The sequence below is a fragment of the Schistocerca nitens genome, chromosome 4 (assembly GCF_023898315.1).
Source record: "Schistocerca nitens isolate TAMUIC-IGC-003100 chromosome 4, iqSchNite1.1, whole genome shotgun sequence".
NCBI classification, from domain to species: domain Eukaryota; kingdom Metazoa; phylum Arthropoda; class Insecta; order Orthoptera; family Acrididae; genus Schistocerca; species Schistocerca nitens.
Window position 1 is genome coordinate 208,789,623 of NC_064617.1, and position 16,114 is coordinate 208,805,736.

At 42.3% G+C, this 16,114-nt stretch overlaps 1 protein-coding gene across 2 annotated transcripts in view; it reads right to left on the minus strand.

Annotated features, from left to right (window-relative positions):
* Positions 1-16,114, minus strand: part of LOC126251829 (uncharacterized) — a 364,384-nt gene that overhangs the window by 156,692 nt on the left and 191,578 nt on the right. For both annotated transcript variants that reach the window (XM_049952492.1, XM_049952491.1), the window contains exon 5: positions 9,623-9,774. In XM_049952492.1, the coding sequence (XP_049808449.1) occupies positions 9,623-9,774 (152 nt within the window). The remainder of the gene's footprint in view (positions 1-9,622; positions 9,775-16,114) is intronic.

The following is a 16,114-nucleotide window of genomic DNA, read 5'->3' on the forward strand; positions in this document are numbered from 1 at the left end:
GCTCCCTACTCACCTGACCTGGCTCCTAGTTACTTTTGGCTTTTTCCAACAATGAAAGACACTCTCCGTGGCCGCACATTCGCCAGCCGTGCTGCTATTGCCTCAGCGATTTTCCAGTGGTCAAAACAGACTCCTAAAGAAGCCTTCGCCGCTGCCATGGAATCATGGCGTCAGCGTTGTGAAAAATGTGTACGTCTGCAGGGCGATTACGTCGACAAGTAACGCCAGTTTCATCGATTTCGGGTGAGTAGTTAATTAGAAAAAAAATCGGAGGCCTTAGAACTTGAATGCACCTCGTATCAACAATTTCTTTTGTCTTTTGAGGGTGAGGGTGATGGGTTCCTTAACAACATCGTGACAGGTGATGAAAGCTGGGTGCGCCATTTTGACCCCGAAAACAAGAGATCAATGGAGTTCCGCCACGAAGGATCACCGACGCCCAAAATGTTCAAGACCATGCCATCGGCAGACATAGCTATGCTCACAGTATTCTGGGATGTTCAAGGTTTGGTGCATTTGGAATTCATGCCCAAAGGCACCACCATAAACTCTGCAAGGTACTGCAATACCCTCAGAAGAATTGTCCTCACATGGACCACCTTCTCCTTCGGCATGACAATGCTAACCACACACGAGTACAGAGACATCTGCAACAATTCGACGCCTTTGGTTCACTTTCATCGATAATCCTTCATACAGTCCCAACTTTGCCCTATCCGATTTTCATCTGTTTCCATAATCTGAAAAACACCTTCGAGGACTTTACTTCGATAGAGATGAAGCTGTGCAAGCAGAGGTGAGGTTGTGGCTCCATCAACAAACTCAAACATTTTGCAGTGACGGTATCAACAAACTGGTCTCTCGTTGGGAGAAATGTGTTCGTCCCTGATGTGACTATGTTGAGAAATGGATATGTAGGCATCAAAAATGAAGATGTTGGATGTTATTTATGATTTTTATGTTTAAAAATCCTCAACAATTTTCACAAAAATATCGGGAGCATTACTTTTCAGCACGGCCTCGTAGTAGTGTACAGCCCACAGAAGGCAGAGTTCCCAGAAGGTGCGGATCCAGGTTTCGGTTCTGGGAGGATATGGGGAAATGGTCATAGTTTCTCATTCTCCCCCCCCCCCCCCCCCCCTCCCTAGTATAGTTTGATAACTTGTTGTCACACTCACTTCTAATGTGCCACATTCTAATAACAAAATATTTGTATTCTTTTGGTGCATAAATTCGTAGCGTTTTTCCACAAGTTCAGCAAACACAACAGATACACATAACAGACACTTTAGTCACCAGTAATACATTCTCCTACACTGTTTACAACAATCTGGCAACAGTATGGTATATTTTCGCTTCGGCTACTGTGGAAATTACGTGGTTTTGAGGCGAGGAACTGGTCGAGCCATGTTCGGAAGGTATTTTCATCCGGAAGAAAAGTTCCTTGAAGGTTGTTCGACAGAGAGCGGAAAAGGTGAAAATCTGAGAGCGGAAGATCATGTGAATAAGGTGGGTAAGGAATGACTTCCCAACCCAAATCCCATATAGCGTTTTTCGCCAGTCTAGAAGAATGCGGACTGGCATTATCATGCAGCATCATCATTTCACGCAGTCTCCCTGGTCGTTGTTATTGAATTGTGTCTGCATGACGTCTCAGTTGTTAACAGTAAATATTAGTAATGATGGTTACACCTCGGGGAAGCAACTCGCAGTACGCCACACCGTCGCTGTTCCACCCGATGCATAACATTATCGTTTGTGGATGTCTGTACAGGGCGTTGCCGCTTTGTTTGGGCTCAGCCATTTCTTTCTTTTCCTTATGTTAGCATAAAGGCAACATTTCTCGTCACCAGTAAAGATATAGATAGGAGTGGTCGGTGTTGTTCAAGAACCAACTGATACCGGGCAAGCAGTCACGCACCTATGGCAACCTGCTGATTTTTGTGATTTTGGCTTAGAGCTTGCAGTACCCATATACCCGACTCTTCAACCTTTCTCATTGCATGCAATGTTACAATATGGTGGACTAAAATGGTTCAAATGACTCTGAGCACTATGCGACTTAACTTCTGAGGTCATCATACGCCTGTTGCTGTTGTGGTCTTCAGTCCTGAGCAGGCGCGGCCCGTGGTTTCTATACTGCGGAAGGCTGCGGCATTTATAGGAGCCAACATAGACCACGGGAATAGTCTGAAATAAACAACTAAGAATTCAGGGGGAGGGGGGTGGGCAGATCACTCTCTACCCATAATTTTACGTACTCTATCTTATATAATCAGGTATTAAATATCATTAGAAGCTAACTTCGAGTTAAAATCTTTGGTTAGTGTTTTTATACGTCATCATTACATTTTCTGACACTTTGCAGCAAATCATATCTATCAGATTACCCAGAAAATAGCGATTTTTTGATACATTTTCATTATATATCTGTCTAATTGGCACATAATGTCCACTTTGCCGGCCGCTGGTGGCCGAGCGGTTCTAGGCGCTTCAGTCCTGAACCGCGCTGCTGCTACGGTCGCAGGTTCGAATCCTGCCTCGGGCGTGGATGTGTGTGATGTCCTTAGGTTAGTTAGGTTTAAGTAGTTCTAAGTTCTAGGGGACTGATGACCTGAGATGTTAAGTCCCATAGTGCTCAGAGCCATTTGAACCATTTGTCCACTTTCCCTAGCATTGAAAACTCAATGAAGCCATTTAAATGTTTTTCGCTGGAATTATGTTTTTTCACCTTTGCGTGAAAATTCTTTAAGTCATACCAGTTTCAAGTCCACGCGAATTTTGTTTTTTCACCTTTGCGTGAAAATTCTTTAAGTCATACCAGTTTCAGTCCACGCACAATCAGTACTATTTGTAAGAAGACAGGTGAAACAGAAAAATGCATTTTTCACTTCACAACCACTCAGCTGCATCGTACATTGCTCTGTTAAAACTGCGTTTGTATCCTTGCCTAGATTTGCACTGTTTCTGTTCTTGATTGATCGTTAGATCGAGTCTGGGTGCACCTAGTTCTTTCACTAAAATCTTGCAAAATACACTCCGAAAAAGAAACTTGCTAATATCACACGGTATCAACAAAAGCAGTCAGCATCAGCAAGCAATAAAAGGAAAGTAAAGTGACGGGACAAATTTCGCGCTCTTTGTCCTCTAATCACTTATAAAGCTCTCGCTAGATGGCAGTACCATTATGTTACTGTAGTCTAGTGCACTCTGGCGGGATATTTGCAAACTTATTCTAAATGTGGATATAATAGCCAATGGCAGAAACAAAACAACTTTGTAAAACATTCTCAAAACAATAATACTAAACATCGATTAATGACGCATCGAAGCGTTGTAGAGATGTGCAGAGACAGAGATTGGATAGCGAAATTTCGGCCACTCTACATTCCTTTATTACATAGATAGTGGAACGTGAAAAACGTGTGGTGGTTGGTATGACACCCTTAGGCTGTAAGCTCTGAGCCTTCGGGTCGCCCATAAAGAGCAGTACTATGTAGAAGCCATGCCCCCAAACCGCTACTACATGCAGCTTACGGACGTTCCAAGGCGCAGCCTAAACACTACTAACCGTTTGGAAAACATCTATCGATACAAACAGTTCCAAAAACGTTGACCGTCGTTATTTCAATCGGAATGGGAAACATGCGAAATTCGTCCTGATAATTTAAATTATGTTATACGTTCTTGCGAAATTTACTTTAACTTATATTTTGGGGCGGCTCCGCCTCAGAGCCTTTAATTACGAGCCGCGCCTGGTCCTGAGACTGGTTTGATGCAGCTCTCAATTGCTACTCTATCCCGTGCAAGCTCCTTCACCTCCCAGTACCTACTGCAACCTACATCCTTCTAAATCTGCTTAGTGTATTCATCTCTTGGTCTCCCTCTACGATTTTCACCCTCCACGCTGCCCTCCAATGCTAAATTTGTGATCCCTTGATGCCTCAGGACATGTCCTACCAACCGATCCCTTCTTCTGGTCTAGTTGTGCCACTAACTCCTCTTCTCCCCAATCCTATTCAGTACCTCCTCATTAGTTATGTGATCTACCCATCTAATCTTCAGCATTCTTCTGTAGCACCACATTTCGAAAGCTTCTATTCTCTTCTTGTCCAAACTATTTACCGTCCATGTTTCACTTCCATACATGGCTACACTCCATACAAATACTTTCAGAAACGACTTTCTGACACTTAAATCTATACTCGATGTTAACATTCTTCAGAAACGCTTTCCTTGCCATTGCCAGTCTACATTTTATATCCTCTCTACTTCGACCATCATCAGTTATTTTACTCCCTAAATAGCAAAACTCCTTTACTACTTCAAGTGTCTCATTTCCTAATTTAATTTCCTCAGCATCACCCGACTTAATTCGACTACATTCCATTATCCTCGTTTTTCTTTTGTTGATGTTCATCTTATATCCTCCTTTCAAGACACAATCCATTCCGTTCAACTGCTCTTCCAAGTCCTTTGCTGTCTCTGACAGAATTACAATGTCATCGGCGAACTGCAAGGTTTTTATTTCTTCTCCCTGGATGTTAATACCTACTCCAAATTTTTCTTTTGTTTCCTTTACTGCTTGCTGAATATACAGATTGAATAATATCGGGGAGAGGCTACAACCCCTGTCTCACTGTCTTCCCAACCACTGCTTCCCTTTCATACCCCTCGACTCTTATAACTGCCATCTTGTTTCTGTACAAATTGTAAATAGCCATTCGCTCCCTGTATTTTACCCCTGCCACCTTTAGAATTTGAAAGAGAGTATTCCAGTCAACATTGTCAAAAGCTTTCTCTAAGTCTACAAATGCTAGAAACGTAGGTTTGCCCTTTCCTTAATCTTCCTTCTAAGATAAGTCGTAAGGTCAGTATTGCCTCACGTGTTCCAACATTTCTACGGAGTCCAAACTGATCTTCCCCGAGGTCGGCTTCTACTAGTTTTTCCATTCGTCTGTAAATAATTCGCGTTAGTATTTTGCAGGTGTGACTTATTAAACTGATAATTCGGTAATTTTCACATCTGTCAACATCTGCTTTCTTTGGGACTGGAATTATTATATTCTTCTTGAAGACTGAGGGTATTTCGCCTGTCTCGTACATCTTGCTCACTAGATAGTAGAGTTTTGTCATGACTGGCTCTCCCAAGGCCGTCAGTAGTTCTAATGGAATGTTGTCTACTCCCGGGGCCTTATTTCGGCTCAGGTCTTTCAGTGCTCTGTCAAACTCTTCACGCAGTATCGTATCTCCCATTTCATCTTCATCTACATCCTCTTCCATTTCCATAATATTGTCCTCAAGTACATCGCCCTTGTATAGACCCTCTATATACTCATTCCACCTTTCTGCTTTCCCCTCTTTGCTTAGAACTGGGTTTCCATCTGAGCTCTTGATATTCACACAAGTGGTTCTCTTTTCTCCAAAGGTCTCTTTAATTTTTCTGTAGGCAGTATCTATGTTACCCCTAGTGAGATGAGCCTCTACATCCTTACATTTGTCCTCTAGCCATGCCTGCTTAGCAATTTTGCACTTCCTGTCGATCTCATTTTTGAGACGTTTGTATTCCTTTTTGCCTGCTTCATTTACTGCATTTTTATCATCATACGCCTAGAACTAACATCCATGCCTGAGTCAGGATTCGAACCTGCGACCGTAGCGGTCGCTCGGTTCCAGACTGTAGCGCCTAGAACCGCACGGCCACTCCGGCCGGCTATGGTGGACTGATCACATTTCATCACATTTGCCAATTCACAAGTACACTGACGTAGATAATTGAGAGTTAGTGCCGTTAACCGATCTTCACCAAACCTCGAAGGTCTTCCTGAACGAGGAGAGTCACTAATGTCAAAACGATCGTCGTTAAAACGGGAAAACCGTTTTCTTGCAGTGCTCTGTCCAGTGACATTATCTACATACATGGCGCAAATGTCTCTGGCCGTCTCCGCTGCTGTCACCCCTCTACTGAACTCAAACAGAAGAATACGTCGGAAATGTTCCGATTTCTCCAATTGGCATTCCGTTTTCTGGCATCCACAGTTCCCTTCGCTATCACCAAATGACAAAATTACAATATGTAAACGCAAATAACAAACGATAACCGATAAATAAACCGCTAGCAACTGGAATACCAACTTGCAAAACAAAAACTCTTCGAACTTACGCACCAATCTAATAGTTAAATAATGAACTGTTTAGTTACCATAAAATATACAAAAATTTTTATAAAAATTAAAAAAGGTAAGATATTTTGTGAAATGATTTGTGTAAAAGTAAGAAATAAAATAAATTAGAAAAATATTTGACGTGCCTTTTAATTATGTCTGAAACAATGTACAACGAGAGAGGTCCCAACTGACAGTTTAAAATTCAGTAATTAACTTAGAACTTAACAACTTTAAAGAGTACTAGATGATGTTTGTCGGGTGGATTATGTACACTGTGCAGTCTGCTGTTATGTGACGTTGACATATTTCCATCATCTGTGATCGAAGGTGTAAGGAAGTTCAAACAATTTTGTAGTCTCAAATATTTTGCAGTACAGAATCATTTGAATATCATGAAAGATAATGCTAGTGTTGCAAACAGTAATGCCTCCAGGACAAGTGCTGTCGGCATCACTGTTCTCTCTCACTCAGTTTTTTCCGATAAAAAAAGCTGAAAACTGGAACCTACGATGTGATAGCAACTGGAATCGGCTGCCCAGTCGCACTCACTGGTCTCCTTTCGTCATTGGCGTATGAGCATCTCAGCCGCTCTCATTAACGATTTGCATAGCAATAGTAATTCTATTGGTAAAATATTTAACCGCTCGACTTTCCATAGCAATAGTATCTCATGAACAAACAAGAGCTGACTGCATGGTCTACAGAATTCACCTGACAAATATTCTACAGTACTCTTTAATATTCCTAGCTTAGTAGTGAACTTGGAATTCTTAGTGAGCACCTCATTTACTGTACTAAAATTGGAGCATCATCCAAAGACACGACAAACGTTTCTCTAATGTATTTTATTTCGTGCTTTTACACAAATAATTTCGAAAAATATTTGACTTTCTTTTCAAAAGTTTTATTATCAAGTTTTGTTCAGAAATCATGAAATACATTTTGCAAACCTAGACCTCAATTTAGTGGATTTCTTACCTCCAGAGGATACTATCTTCAAAATATGTTGCGAATAGCGTTATTAGTAAAGAAGTAATAAGTTAAAACGCCATGTGTGATGCCCAAGTTTTACTTCGTGAACAATGAAAATGTAGTAAGCGATAAACTTTTTTCCTTTCATTATTTGGTGGGAGGGAGGGGGGTGGCAGCGAGAAAAAGTTTCTAAAAGGTCTGATATTATGCGTAAAATATGTTGGAAATCGCTAAATACTCTCATACTCAAATACTGGATGAATGTAATCTCATTCTGTGAGTTATGCTGCATCAAGACATGATTCTAATACTTGACTTAGTGTGTTAAACCTTTAAAGCCGGCCGCGGTGGCCGAGCGGCTCTAGGCGCTTCAGTCCGGAACCGCGCGACCGCTACGGGCGCAGGTTCGAATCCTGCCTCGGGCATGGATGTGTGTGATGTCCTTAGGTTAGTTAGGTTTAAGTAGTTCTAAGTTCTAGAGGGCTGATGACCTCAGAAGTTAAGTCCCATAGTGCTCAGAGCCATTTTGTTAAACATTTAAGGCAAGATTATACATCTTAATGAGGAGATTTTGATAGCATTTTAAATTCTTAAATTCGGCCAGTAACTATACGAAGTACTGAAAATCAAATTTTTGTTGCCCCTGGGAGCTTCAGGCTACATACAGTGACACTGGGTGAAGCTTTTAGCCGTTTAGTAATATGGGTAACAGTAACAACTCTCATAAATGGTTCAAATGGCTCTGAGCACTATGGGGCTCAACATCTGAGGTCATCAGTCCCATAGAACTTAGAACTACTTAAAACTAACTAACCTAAAGACATCACACACATCCATGCCCGAGGCAGGATTCGAACCTGCGACCGTAGCGGTCACGCGGTTCCTGACTGCAGCGCCTAGAACCGCTCGGCCACACCGGTCGGCCAACTCTCAAAACTTTGACGTCATAATTTACACGATTGTGAACACAAGTGTGCAGACTTTGTTGATGCAGTCGTGTAAAGGGGGAGGGGGGGAGAGGGGGGGGGGGGGCGGCGGGAATACTGCACTTTAAATTTTTTCGCTCCACATACTGAATAGTCATCGCTATTGCAATTTTTGTGTCAGAGTCGGTTCAAAAATGGTTCAAATGGCTCTGAGCACTATGGGACTTAACTTCTGAGGTCGTCAGTCCCCTAGAACTTAGAACTACTTAAACGTAACTAACCTAAAGATATCACCCACATCCATGCCCGAGGCAGGATTCTAACCTGCGACCGTAGCGGTCGCGCGGTTCCGGACTGTAGCGCCTAGAGCCGCTCGGCCACTCCGGCCGGCCTCAGAGTAGGTCTTGCCCGCTATGTACTGCCGTCCTTGACATCCTGTGGTTTGCCAGTTCCAGCTGGGATGTCACAAACCACCGAGTCTGATTTATTGTGGAAAGCCCGTGAATGTGCGCCTTTTCCTGGTTGGAAATTTCCCCACAGGCTGTCAGGCCACAAGCCCATCTACAAGGGCAAGCCCCATCACAAGCGACTGACAAGTATCCTGCCTTAAATATAACTCGTGATTTTCGTAATTCCCTATCATTTTCGTAAATCTCAATTTTTGGCTGCTTTGTTCTCCCAAAGTTAGCTGAGAAATTTAGAAATTTAATATGTAAGAACATATTCTATTAAAATGTCTATTTTTATGTTTTGTTATGTTTTTAATACTTTTCGATCTGGGCCTGGGTCCTGGTTCCACTCCCGACCTGACACACAGTTATAGCTTTTCACGAAATGAGAAAAATATTTACGTGAGTGACTTCGTACACGTGCGTAGGCTCTCTCGTCCATCGCCAGTTTGAAAAAAAAATCCTTTTGGACATTACGTCGTGGTATTATGTACAACTGCAAAGGCAATATGAATCAAATGCCGACGTTTTGCAGAGATCCTCTTCAGCGCAATGAAACTGTAGTGGTGCGAAGCCGTACTCCAACAGGATTTAGAGTGCACAATGAGACACTACAAAACTGTTTTCATAATGATAAAAAACTATTATTTAGTCTCATGCCTTCAAAACTATTTAGTTATGGATCGTTATATTGCTAGGAATTCTCTCTTTCAAATATTGTAGATCGCTGACATCTTCAGGAAATTTAATGTACAGGCACAAACGTAAAATCGTCGTTTGCGATGTCATAAAATCAGAAAATGGTTTGAGGAAAAGGCTATAACATTAAAAAACATAGATAATAACTGTAATACTGCCACGAAGGATTAAGACAGCAATTTAGTTCGGGATGTACTTGAACAGCATAATCTTAATAGCGGTACTAACTGGGGAGACACAAGAATGATCAAGCACTAATGAGGTATGTCAGAGAAGTGATATCAAAATTCATTGCCAGAAGTAAAAGCATACTTCCTTGTAGAATCAGCGCGCTAACGTTCCAGAGACACTTTTTGCCTTGGCAGTACCTTGTAACTATATGTCAAAATTAGACTGGTAGGGCTATTACCTATAGACTTCAAGGCTGGAGTTTTCTGTTTGCTCAGGGCTGGTCATCTCATCCCCTGTCACCAGGCCGGAGTGATCGTGAGCTTGGAAGCTGTGCATCAGCGTGTAGACCAGGCTGTAGCAGCTCCGCTCGGCTCGGTGTTGTGCTAGGATCTGCGTACAACAACGATAAATACAAGCATTATTTGACATATAATTTATGTCTTTGGAGATACACTACAAAGTAACCACAAAACACAGATCATTTATAGTTCAAACGTCTTGTAACTCTTAAGTTAGCAATGTCATGCTCTGAATTATTCCTGAAAAGGGAGTGAAATTATCAAACTTTGATTTTCGCACATTCAGTATTTCATATTGCACCCTCTCAAGGAGTGCAATGGCGATTAGACAGTACAGAAGAATACTTTGTACCATTTTAGATCACATATCAACAGTTGTGACACGGTTCTTCAAAATTTTCTTACTTTTTTAGTTTTTCAGAACGTTAATTGCACTGTTTACATTATATTGCTATTGGTAAATTCCTTCTTCATTAATCCATATCCATACTAACACTATAAATGTAAAAGTAATTCTGTTACGTTTTTACGACTAAACCGCTGAACTCATTTCAATGAAATTTGGTATGCAGATAACTTGAACGCTGAGGAAAAACATAGGCTACTTTATAAAGTGTGTAGTACGAGACTGATTTGAAGAATATAACGCGCATTAGGGAAACATATTTACCCTTTGAAAAAGCTATTCACTATTGACTTTTGAAGTATTTATTTCCTCTTGGGTAAAATATTCCAGAGGTAAAATAGTCCCCCATTCGGATCTCCGGGCGGGGACTACTCAAGAGGATGTCGTTATCAGGAGAAAGAAAACTGGCGTTCTACGGATCGGAGCGTGGAATGTCAGATCCCTTAATCGGGCAGGTACGTTAGAAAATTTAAAAAGGGAAATGGATAGGTTAAAGTTAGATATAGTGGGAATTAGTGAAGTACGGTGGCAGGAGGAACAAGACTTCTGGTCAGGTGACTACAGGGTTATAAACACAAAATCAAATAGGGGTAATGCAGGAGTAGGTTTAATAGTGAATAGGAAAATAGGAATGCGGGTAAGCTACTACAAACAGCATAGTGAAAGCATTATTGTGGCAAAGATAGATACGAAGCCCACGCCTACTACAGTAGTACAAGTTTATATGCCAACTAGCTCTGCAGATGACGAAGAAATTGAAGAAATGTATGATGAAATAAAAGAAATTATTCAGATAGTGAAGGGTGACGAAAATTTAATAGTCATGGGTGACTGGAATTCGGTAGTAGGAAAAGGGAGAGAAGGAAATGTAGTAGGTGAATATGGATTGGGGCTACGAAATGAAAGAGGAAGCCGCCTGGTAGAATTTTGCACAGAGCATAAATTAATCATAGCGAACACTTGGTTCAAGAGCCATAAAAGAAGGTTGTATACATGGAAGAATTCTGGAGATACTAAAAGGTATCAGATAGATTATATAATGGTAAGACAGAGATTTAGGAACCAGGTTTTAAATTGTAAGACGTTTCCAGGAGCAGATGTGGACTCTGACCACAATCTATTGGTTATGATCTGTAGATTAAAACTGAAGAAACTGCAAAAAGGTGGGAATTTAAGGAGATGGGACCTGGATACACTGACTAAATCAGAGGTTGTACAGAGATTCAGGGAGAGCATAAGGGAACAATTGAGAGGAATGGGGGAAAGAAATACAGTAGAAGAAGAATGGGTAGCTCTGAGGGATGAAGTAGTGAAGGCAGCAGAGGATCAAGTAGGTAAAAAGACGAGAGCTAGTAGAAATCCTAGGGTAGCAGAAGGTATATTGAATTTAATTGATGAAAGGAGAAAATATAAAAATGCAGTAAATGAAGCAGGCAAAAAGGAATACAAACGTCTCAAAAATGAGATCGACAGGAAGTGCAAAATTGCTAAGCAGGGATGGGTAGAGGACAAATGTAAGGATGTAGAGGCTTATCTCACTAGGGGTAAGATAGATACTGCCTACAGGAAAATTAGAGAGATATTTGGAGAGAAGAGAACCACTTGTATGAATATCAAGAGCTCAGATAGAAACAAAGAAGGGAAAGCAGAAAGTTGGAAGGTGTATATAGAGGGTCTATACAAGGGCGATGTATTTGAGAACAATATTATGGAAATGGAAGAGGATGTAGATGAAGATGAAATGGGAGATACGATACTGCGTGAAGAGTTTGACAGAGCACTGAAAGACCTGAGTCGAAACAAGGCCCCGGGAGTAGACAACATTCCATTAGAACTACTGACGGCCTTGGGAGAGCCAGTCCTGACAAAACTCTACTATCTGGTGAGCAAGATGTATGAAACAGGCGAAATACCCTCAGACTTCAAGAAGAATATAATAATTCCAATCCCAAAGAAAGCAGGTGTTGACAGATGTGAAAATTACCGAATTATCAGTTTAATAAGTCACACCTGCAAAATACTAACGCGAATTATTTACAGACGAATGGAAAAACTAGTAGAAGCCGACTTCGGGGAAGATCAGCTTGGATTTCGTAGAAATGTTGGAACACGTGAGGCAATACTGACTCTACGACTTATCTTAGAAGCTAGATTAAGGAAGGGCAAACCTACGTTTCTAGCATTTGTAGACTTAGAGAAAGCTTTTGACAATGTTGACTGGAATACTCTCTTTCAAATTCTGAAGGTGGTGGGGGTAAAATACAGAGAGCGAAAGGCTATTTACATTTTTTACAGGAACCAGATGGCAGTTATAAGGGTCGAGGGGTATGAAAAGGAAGCAGTGGTTGGGAAGGGAGTGAGACAGGGTTGTAGTCTCTCCCCGATGTTATTCAAACTGTATATTCAGCAAGCAGTAAAGGAAACAAAAGAAAAATTCGGAGTAGGTATTAAAATCCATGGAGAAGAAATAAAAACATTGAGGTTCGCCGATGTCATTGTAATTCTGTCAGAGACAGCAAAGGACTTGGAAGAGCAGTTGAACGGAATGGATAGTGTCTTGAAAGGAGGATATAAGATGAACATCAACAAAAGCAAAACGAGGATAATGGAATGTAGTCGAATTAAGTCGGGTGATGCTGAGGGAATTAGATTAGGAAATGAGACACTTAAAGTCATTTCATAGTGAATGTGTTCAATGTTTCGTTTACTTACAAATTTATATATTTTACAGTATCTCTTTATAGTTCTTCATTATATTCTAACAGTTCCTCATTCACCGACTACCAACATCTGATAAGCTCTATTGTTCTACAACCAGGCGAACTGGCGCAATGATTAAGACACTGGACTCATAATTGGGAGAGCAGTGCTTCAAATCTGGGTCCAGCCATGCAGGCCTAGGTCCCCTGTAGTTCCCTTAATTCGACTGAGGGAAATTCTGAGATGGTTCCATTTATTTCATTATCCTTCCCCGATCCGATCTAGTGCTCTATTTCTAGTCCCGTAGTCGTTTGCTGAACGTTCAACCCTAACCTACCTTATTTGTTGCACTATCCAAGACACAGCTTTTGTTCAGCTGCGGAACGCCACACGTAACGGCTGCAGAAATCTCTTCCAACAAAGAAAATTGCTTCCTCGTTTAGGTTTATTGTAACTTACGAAGTAAGTCGAAGTAGAGTCGACTCTTATCCTGACTGTGGTAAACGTACCTCCCAACTGTGCTCGATGAACTTCTTTCTGTTACAGCATTTACAGTACCACTGTCTAACGCAAGTTAGTTGTGTACATTTCTCTGTGCGGTTTTAGCAGGAAATCACAATAATACATGGCAGTGGCATTTTTTGCAGATGTAATTCGTTGGAGACATAAGCAAAGGTTATGAATTACTTAATCATTGTCTCGACCCCTTGATTCTTATGTGCTTGTTTCGGGATAGTTGGACCTCTCAATTCGCCGGACTGTGATTACAACTCCGGCTCGAAAACCACCCATGTTTCACCGATGGCATCATTTAGACATCTTACAGCGTAGAATCTTTGTTTAATTGTGATGTACAGTCATTCTTGCTTATCTTCGTTTACTGACAGTTGTTTACATATCCCACGACGATCTTGGAGAGGTACGCGTCAAGTGTTATACTTCTTTGGTCGCTTGTTGTTTTATTTGGTCTTCCTAGTCTTGGATCATTGTATGCTCCTATGACAGCCATATAAATGGTTAAACCACTAAGAAACTGTACTAGAGCCCACTGTTAACTCACCGCAAACGTAGCTTACATAGCTGTTTATTTATTTCGAGTGTATTTCAAGTAAAGTGTCATGCTTAATGTACAACCTTTGATCTTCAACAATTACAGTAACCGAGACTGTTTCAGGCTTCATATGAAGCTCGTGTTACTTAAAAACTGATCGTTATGAATGAAACAAAGCACTTGCTTCGCTTTCAGATCTTATGTAATTTTCACTATTGTTGCCCCATCGAAACATGACAAACTTAGTATACATTCAATGAATGTATACATACTAGCTGAGAACCCGGCGTTACGTGGGTATGTGTTTATTCCAATCTTGTATTAGTCCATCTTCTCCATCCCCTCTCTTTGTCCTCCACCTCCAACACCCACTCTCTGTCTATCTCCTCCTGCCACTTTCTCTGTCAACCTTCTCCTTTCCCCTCTCTCTGTCAGTCTGCTCCTCCCCCTCTGTCCTTTCCACCTTCTCCCTCTGTTCAACTCTTGCTCCACCCAACTAATTCCATCTCCTCCTACCACTCTCTTTGTCCATCTCCTCCTCCCCTCTCTCTTACTTTCTCTTCCTCCCCCTCTCTCTGTCTACCTCTTCCTCTCCCTGTTCTCTATACGTCTCCTCCTCTCCTCACTCTCTGTCCATTTCCCCCTCATCTCTCCCTGTCCGTCTCATCTTCCCCTTCTCTCTCCACATTAGCATACTCACCACAAAAGGAGGCTGGTGGTTCATGCCCCCACAGTATTTCTTCCCAGATTGTCACTAAAACGTGTAGCATAGTTGTTTGAAATCATTCCAGAGATTTAAGTTGAGCTTCCATCCATGGTTTTTCCCACGTATGCACATGTCAAATATATTTTGCATTGTTCAACATACTTCTTACGGATTTGTACATATATTTCACTTTTATCTATAACGAATTTGGCCCTGCAGTTTCATTTGCGATCAGCTCAATGTTTAAGACATCGTATCTCTTGTACTATGTGCTGTACGCCGACATAATTTTGGACGTACATCCAGTGATATATGTACCTACTGTCTACGAAATGTGTTGTGAATAGAAGTAATTGTGAAGAAGCAATAAATTAAAATAAAGAAGTAATAAATGTGTCAGTTTTTCTAGCATCTCAGTGTTTATGACTTATATTCTGAGCTATGTGTCATACAATGATACATTTTTCTGTGTACTTCCAGTGGCAAATGAGGATACTGTGTGAGAAATGTGTTGCGAGTAGAGTCAGTAGTAAAGAAGTAATCAATTAAAACGTCGTGCGTCATGGCGCAGTTTTTCACACATCTCGTTATTTGACATAATATTTTCTAAAATACACTCCTGGAAATGGAAAAAAGAACACATTGACACCGGTGTGTCAGACCCACCATACTTGCTCCGGACACTGCGAGAGGGCTGTACAAGCAATGATCACACGCACGGCACAGCGGACACACCAGGACCCGCGGTGTTGGCCGTCGAATGGCGCTAGCTGCGCAGCATTTGTGCACCGCCGCCGTCAGTGTCAGCCAGTTTGCCGTGGCATACGGAGCTCCATCGCAGTCTTTAACACTGGTAGCATGCCGCGACAGCGTGGACGTGAACCGTATGTGCAGTTGACGGACTTTGAGCGAGGGCGTACAGTTGGCATGTGGGAGGCCGGGTGGACGTACCGCCGAATTGCTCAACACGTGGGGCGTGAGGTCTCCACAGTACATCGATGTTGTCGCCAGTGGTCGGCGGAAGGTGCACGTGCCCGTCGACCTGGGACCGGACCGCAGCGACGCACGGATGCACGCCAAGACCGTAGGATCCTACGCAGTGCCGTAGGGGACCGCACCGCCACTTCCCAGCAAATTAGGGACACTGTTGCTCCTGGGGTATCGGCGAGGACCATTCGCAACCGTCTCCATGAAGCTGGGCTACGGTCCCGCACACCGTTAGGCCGTCTTCCGCTCACGCCCCAACATCGTGCAGCCCGCCTCCAGTGGTGTCGCGACAGGCGTGAATGGAGGGACGAATGGAGACGTGTCGTCTTCAGCGATGAGAGTCGCTTCTGCCTTGGTGCCAATGATGGTCGTATGCGTGTTTGGCGCCGTGCAGGTGAGCGCCACAATCAGGACTGCATACGACCGAGGCACACAGGGCCAACACCCGGCATCATGGTGTGGGGAGCGATCTCCTACACTGGCCGTACACCACTGGTGATCGTCGAGGGACACTGAATAGTGCACGGTACATCCAAACCGTCATCGAACCCATCGTTCTACCATTCCTAGACCGGCAAGGG